At 49.4% G+C, this 7,644-nt stretch overlaps 1 protein-coding gene across 1 annotated transcript; it reads left to right on the top strand.

Moving 5' to 3' along the window:
- The first annotated feature begins 4,628 nt into the window (after positions 1–4,628).
- LOC141835651 (uncharacterized) lies at positions 4,629–7,103 on the top strand. The gene has a single exon (XM_074723024.1). The coding sequence runs from the start codon at positions 4,629–4,631 to the stop codon at positions 7,101–7,103; it is 2,475 nt and encodes an 824-aa protein (XP_074579125.1).
- Positions 7,104–7,644: the final 541 nt, after the last annotated feature.

The raw sequence follows: 7,644 nt of genomic DNA, 5'->3' as shown, positions 1-7,644 counted from the left end.
TTTTGTGTCTATTTCATTACATTTAATGCATGCATCATATACACATGTCATATATTTTGAATTGGGTGATAAAGAAATCTTTTTCTATGTTTTTCACGAATAATGTGTTGGTGCAATCCTTGCCCCAAGTGCATTGAGTTTCAATGTTTGGCTAAACCATGTTTAAAGTTAGGCAATACTTGTGATCTAACATGTTTAATGCAAGTTTGTAGAAAAGTCCAGGTTGAAGACTTGGCAAAAGAAAAGTCCAAGTGAGTAGTCTTGGCAAATGAAAAGTCCAAGTGGGAAGTCTTGGCAAGGAAAAGTCCAAGTGGGAAGTCTTGGCAAGGAAAAGTCCAAGTGGGTAGTCTTGGCAAGGAAAAGTCCAAGGTTGGTCTTGGCAAGGACTTGACATGACGAAGCTGATGGAAGCATCTTAAGCTAGTGCAAGGATGATTGAGCATCTAGGGAAGGCACGAGGCTGTGGGAGGTGTTTGAAGGCCGAGGTCTAGGTCAAGAGAAGCTGAAATGGGATTTTTCAGCTTCATCAGTCGACTGGCCCTGCCAGCAGTCGACTGCTCATAAATCAGACGCACACAGAGAAAAATCAATCGAGCCAGAGGAAGACAGGAGTCGACTGGCCCTACCAGCAGTCGACTAATGCTAGTCGACTGGTCTTGATCAGTCGACTGATATTTGAACGTTGCAGAAAGAAGGTAAGCATTTAATGCGCTTTAATGCAAGATTTTGTTGCCGATTGAAGCCATCAGTCGACTGGCCCTGCCAGCAGTCGACTGATGTCGAAGAATTATAAAAGAAGCCTGCTCGAGATCAACTCAAGAATTCTGTCATTCTTTTATTTTTCAGTGCTTCTTTTGAGAACTTGTTGTTCTCTGATTCTTTGCTTTCTTCCTCTCCTCCTAAACATTATTTCAAATCATTTTGAGGAGAACGAAAAGGTTGTAAAGGTTTCTCCGCCTTCGAGGTTTTCGAGAAGGAGACGATTCATAGTGCAGTGGATGTGTGCGTGCGTGTGGATCCTTGGATTAGTCACCTCTGCGGAGGTGGATACCAAGTAAACGAATCGGGTTAGCGTTGATCTATTATTTTCTCTATTATATTTTTCTTCCGCTAACACTCTTGCAGAGAAACAATCGAAGAAGATTCAAAAAATGTTATTCACCCCCCTCTAGTGAACCAACCGATCCTAACATAATGAAGGATCTATTTAAATTGCAAACAACTTATTGTAGCGCATGGATCATGAATTGTTTGAACAAGTGTAGACCATTTTGGGTATATACCATCAGCTAAATAGTAACCCATTGTTGTACTCTTTTCCTTGAATGATATAACGAGCAGGGGGAGCAATACCTTGAGCAAGGTTAGAAAAAAGATTAGAAGACTCCAATACATTAATGTCATTGTTAGATCCGGGTAAACCGAAATATGCATGTCATATCCAAAGATCGTAATCAGCTACAACTTCTAGAATAATTGTTGGCTTTCAACTGCGACCAGAATATTGCTCAGCCCATGCTGTTGGACAATTTTTCCACCTCCAATGCATGCAATCTAGACTATCCAACATACTAGGAAAACCACGTTGCTCACCAATATGAAGAAGTCTAGCAACATTATTAACATTGGGAGATTATAGGTATTGTCCTCCAAATACTTCAACAACAGCACGACAAAATCTTTTCACACTTTCTATGGCAGTTGATTCTTTTATTTTGATGTACTCATCAGAGTAGCGTTTGCCAGTACACCATATGCCAATATTCGAAATGCAGCTGTCATTTTTTGTAAACCTGATAAACCAAGTTTTTCAACTCCGTCTCTTTTCTGCACAAAATAATTATCATGATTACTAACTGCATTAAAAATACGCATAAATAAATTTCTTACAGATCGGAATCTTCTTCAAAACATTGCAGCATTATATGTAGGATTTTCGGCAAAGTAATCATTGAATAGATTACAATCAGAGACTTTCTCTATTGCGATTGATCACTTTGTGACTAGGAATAAATCCTTGATGTTTGCCTTTGTTGCTTTCTTCACTCCCCCATGATTCAAAATGATTTGATTCTACGGCAAATCGCTTGAGTGATAAGCCTTCTGTGTGCTTCAAATATTTCATCATCTTCAGAGCTTGAGGATGATAAATTTGACATATCTTCATATTTAGCATTCATTTTTTGAGATGAAGAATGTGGTTGAATTGTTTTCAGTTATGGTATGCATTTATAATGCATAATGCACACAACATTATTATTTTTGCAGGCGACGGGACATTACAATGCACACACCATTATCATTATTTCAGAAGACGGTACATCACAAAGCACACACAACATTATTATTTTGCAAGCGACAGGACATCACAATGCACACACCATTATCATTATTTTAGAAGACAGGATATCACAATGCACACACAATATTATTATTTTTGCAGGCGATGGGACATCACAATGCACATACTATTGTCATTATTTTAGAAGATGGAACATCACAATGCACATACAACATTATTATTTTTGCAGGCGATGAGATATCACAATGCACACACCATTATCATTATTTCAGAAGATGAGACATCACAACAATGCACACACAACATTTTTATTTTGGAGGGGACGAGACATCACAATGCATACACTATGATCATTATTTTAGAAGACGGGACATCAAGAGGCTGGTTTGCACTTTTTAAATTTTTATTCTTCTTTAATAATTTTATTTTTCTTCCACGGAATACTGACTTGAGCGTCAGAGTATTTTGTCGGGATTTCTCGGCGTCATTCTTACTTTCTATTGAAGTGCATTTCAGATCCTCATTATTCTCTTCCTCAAACTCCGCTAGGAAGTCGCATACGTCGGATGGTTCGTTGACTGATGGCTTGACCATCCGTGGTGTTCCGGAGATAGTCCGAGAGGCCCATCGTCAGACTCGAGTCCAAGTCTGATCCCCTCGAACGGGTCCCACCCGTTGCGTTTAGCACTTGGTTGGTTAAGTCGCACACCGACGAAGTATGTCCATTCGGCAATAGCCTAGCCGAACCCATTCGGCGAGGAGCCTCGCCGAATCCTCCATTCGGCGATAGCCTCGCCGAACCCTCCATTCGGCAATAGCTTAGCCGAATCCTTCCATTCGGCCATCCGCCTCGCCGAATCCTCCATTCGGCCATAGCCTAGCCGAATCCCTCCATTCGGCGGATCTACCTAGCCGAATCCCTCCATTCGGCCATCTACCTCTCCGAATCCCTCCATTCGGCTACCTACCTAGCCGAATCCCTCCATTCGGCCATCTACGCGCCGAATCCCTCCATTCGGCTATCTATTCGCCGAATCCCTCCATTCGGCAGTCAACTAGGCCGAATCCCTCCATTCGGCAGTCCACTCGCCGAATCCCTCCCATTCGGCCATGTGCTAGCCGAATCCTCCCATTCGAAGCACTTAGACATTGAAAGCCTCGCCTTATGTAACTGATAGCACCTGGATCTGACCAAGTGCCTATAGTGCCCTGGTACACCTCATCATGATTTCTGACAAGCCCACGCCCCCAATAATTAATGCTATCTCTCTGCTGCCTGCACGGATGGTGACAAGATAACACTTTACCGGCGATGGGACAAGGAACTCGATTGTTCCTGCCACCACATTAATCATGATGAGACATTCCTTAAATGATGACGTGACAGGTATGCACGCTCATCTCCCCTTTAAAACGACCACTCCTCTTCACAGGTATCTCTCTCTCTCACTCTCTTCAACTTCTTACTCTCTTTTACGCTCAAGTTCTACTGTTCATCTTCTTCCTCTGCTGTCCCTGACTTGAGCGTCGGAGTGGTCGCGCCAGGGCACCCCCTGGCCTTCCCACTGACGTTCCCTGTGTTCGCAGGCCATCCCTGAAGCTTCCGCTGGTCTCTCATCGGCTCCGGTGAAGTCTCAGGCGACCCTGAAGCCACCATCACCCTCAGCTCCGTCCACTGTTCAACACCAACAGCGAGGAGGTCCGGTGACGTGTCCAGAAGCAGTTCTCAACCGGAACATAATTTGGCGCCGTCTGTGGGAACATTCTTAGCCCGGATTTGAGATGCCGACGGACGAACCTCCCCAACCTCCTCAACCTCGCCTCATCACCATGACTCAAGAAGATTTTGACAGGGCGGTGGCCGCCGCCGTCCTGGCGATTTCTCCAGCAACAACAACAGGTACCAGCTGGCCCTTCAAGACCTCATTCTTTCTCTGCTGAAGCCCCACCAGCGCCGGCGCCGGCCCCGGCGCGCCGGTTGTTTGAGCCCACGGAGGCCCACCATACCCAGGCCCACCAATCTCCAAGCCCATCAAGCTCCAGCCCATCTTGCTCAGGTCCATCAGGCTCCAGCTTACCAAGCTCCAGCCCAGCAGGCCCATCAGGCCCATCAGGCCCATCAGGCCCACGGCCCACCTCAACCCTATATGTTTGAAGACTACGGAGGGATGTCCGTAGAATCTGCAGCAGCCCAGACCCCACCTCGACGCCCTCCACGTGGCAAAGGCCCGTGCCCCGGGGAAGGCAGCAGCTCTCCACAAATCTCCTTTCGCCTCATGGGATTTTAGAAGAGGAACTCCCACGCCACTTCCGCGCCCCTCAGCTCATGGACTACACCGGAGCAACTGATCCGGAAGATCATCTGGGGAAATTTGAGAATGCCGCTACCCTGCATCAGTACACTGATGCCATCAAATGCCGGGTTTTCCTGACGACTTTGGCTGGTGCTGCGGTTCGCTGGTTCAACCATCTGCCGCCAGCATCTATATGTTCTTTCAATGATTTTCGAAGTTCCTTTCTAAGGCACTTCGCCACCAGCCGCGCTTACCGAAAGACGGTGATGGACCTCTTCGCCATCAAACAGAAGTCCAAGGAGTCACTCAAGGAGTACCTGCGCAGATTCAATCAAGGAGCGCAGGAAGTCCCGGCCGCTCCATCAGAGGTCCTCGTCAGTGCCTTCTCTCAGGGACTGATAGAGGGGGACTTCTTCCGGTCTCTCATCAAGAAGCCTCCCGAGAACTTCGACATGCTGCTGACCCGGGCCGACAAGTACATACATGTGGAAGAAGCTCAGTCGGCTCGGCGAATAAATGCCGACACCTCCTCTCATGGTGGTCCGAGTCGACAGCCCGCTCCGGCTGTTCGAAGTGAACATCGCCATCCGCCTCAACCACTCAGAAGACCAGAGCCGGAGCCTCCAGCTAGACCGGCAGGTGGCCCCCGTGCCATCCAAGCAGTAGATTCCCGACCCACTCAATCGTCAGGACCTTCGCGATGGCTGCCCCGCTTCTGCGCATATCATAAGTCGCGAACTCACGACACTCGGGATTGCCATCAGTATGCCCGAGTCCTCCGTGAGTCAGAAGACCAGCGCTCTAGGGGGACGGTACCTGCCCCTCAACCTCGGCGGGAGACCCACCATCAGGTCGCTGCTCCACCGCTGCCACCCTCTCCTCGGACTGCCCCCAAGCGCCACCGTTCTCCCAGAGAACTCACTCCCCCGATGCAGAACGAGGGGGACCGCGGCCAGGGATCCGGCTCCCGTGACCCTCGAGCCGGCAACCAAGATAACGCCCCCCGAGGTAATATTCTCATGATTACAGGGGGTGCTACGGATGGAGACTCCAATCGGGCCAGGAAAGCACATAGCCGACAGCTGGAAGTCTGCGGTGTGGCCGGAGGAAGCAGGGGAGACGGACCCATCATCGGCTTTGGACCTCAAGACTTGGAGGGAGTGGAAACTCCCCATGATGATGCGTTGGTCATAAAGGCCACCATCGCTAACTATGACATCTCCAGAGTGTTTGTTGACACTGGCAGCTCCGTCAACATCATCTTCAAGTCAGCCTTCAATCAGATGCAGATCGACTTGGATGACTTGGAGCCAATGGCTACCTCTCTATATGGCTTCACGGGGAATGAAGTGCGCCCCTTGGGACAGATCCGCCTGGCTATCTCCTTGGGCGAGGAACCGGCTCGAAGGACGAGGTACTGCTTCTTCACCATAGTGGATGCTCCCTCTTCCTACAATGTGATATTAGGTCGGCCGACACTCGGCGCCTTCTCCGCCGTCGTCTCCACATACCACCAGAAGATCAAGTTCCCTGTCGGGGACTTAGTTGGGGAGGCACGAGGCAACCAGCTGACGGCGCGGCGCTGTTATGTTGACTCGGTCCGGACGGAAGCCAGGAAGACCCGGCGGACCCAGGGAGCTGAAGTACACGCAGTGCAAGAGGTGCCTAACCCTCGTGCTGCAACCGAGAAGGAGCTCTTACAAGTATGCCCCGACCGCCCGGAGACAGTTGTGCAAGTGGCCGCCGAACTGCCAGCCGAACTGAAGCTAGAGTTGGCCGAATGCCTTCGTCGGAATCAGGATGTCTTCGCCTGGGATCCAACCGACTTGACGGGGGTTTCTCCTGCCGTCGCCATGCACCGCCTCAACGTCCTGCCAGGAGCCCGCCCCATCAAACAGAAGAGACGACACTTCGGCCCCGAGCAGAACAAGGTGATCCCAGAAGAAGTACAAAAGCTGCTGAAGGCTGGATACATCAAGGAGGTGCACTTCCCTACCTGGCTGTCCAACGTGGTGTTGGTGCCGAAGCCAGGAAACAAGTGGCGAGTCTGCGTGGATTTCAGAGACCTGAACAAGGCTTGCCCGAAGGACTGCTATCCACTGCCCCGAATTGACCAGCTAGTCGACTCGACCTCCGGCCATGAATATATATGTATGCTTGATGCTTATCAGGGGTACCATCAAATCCCCCTTTCTGTAGACGACCAAGATAAGGTCAGTTTTATAACGGCAGATGGAACTTTCTGTTACACTGTTATGTCATTCGGACTCAAAAATGCCGGAGCCACTTACCAACGGTTGATGGACAAAATCTTCCGACATCAACAAGGCCGCAACATCGAAGTATACGTGGATGACATACTGGTCAAGTCCGAAAGAGGAAGCTCCCTCATTGCCGACATAGAAGAAACCTGCAGTACTCTACGCCAATATGGTCTAAAGCTGAATCCAGCCAAGTGCTTATTTGGAGTCCGAGTGGGGAAATTCCTTGGGCTATATAGTAACTGAGGAGGGAATTGAGGCCAATCCGGACAAAGTTCAAGCACTGTCTCATATGGCTCCGCCTCGCAACCTCAGAGAAGCACAGAAGCTGATGGGTCGGATCACCGCACTCTCCCGGTTCATCTCCAGAGCGGCGGAGCGAAGCCTCCCATTCTTCAAGGTCTTGAAGCGGGCACAGAAGTTTGAATGGAATGCAGATTGTGACAAGGCATTCTCCGAGCTCAAAGAATATCTCTCCCAGCTCCCTCGGCTCGCCAAGCCTTCACCAGGCGAGCCCCTGTTCATGTACCTGGCGGCCTCCAACTTCGCTACCAGCTCCGTACTTGTCAAACAGGAAGGTCAGTCTCAGCATCCTATTTATTTCTCCAGTCACCTTTTCAAGGATGCAGAGACCCGATACTCCAATTTGGAGAAGTTGGCGTGGATGCTCGTCTTGTCCGTCCGGAAGCTACGCCCATACTTCCTATCCCACCCAGTTACAGTCATGACCAACAGCAACCTGGGCCGACTGCTCACCAAGCCGGAAATCTCCGGACGACTTATCAAA

The sequence above is a fragment of the Curcuma longa genome, chromosome 10, assembly GCF_044706935.1.
Source record: "Curcuma longa cultivar G26 ecotype Majalengka, Jawa Barat chromosome 10, ITB_CL_G26_1.1, whole genome shotgun sequence".
Lineage (NCBI taxonomy): Eukaryota > Viridiplantae > Streptophyta > Magnoliopsida > Zingiberales > Zingiberaceae > Curcuma > Curcuma longa.
The sequence above is the reverse complement of the archived record's forward strand: the minus strand, read 5'-3'. Positions and strand labels throughout refer to the sequence as shown.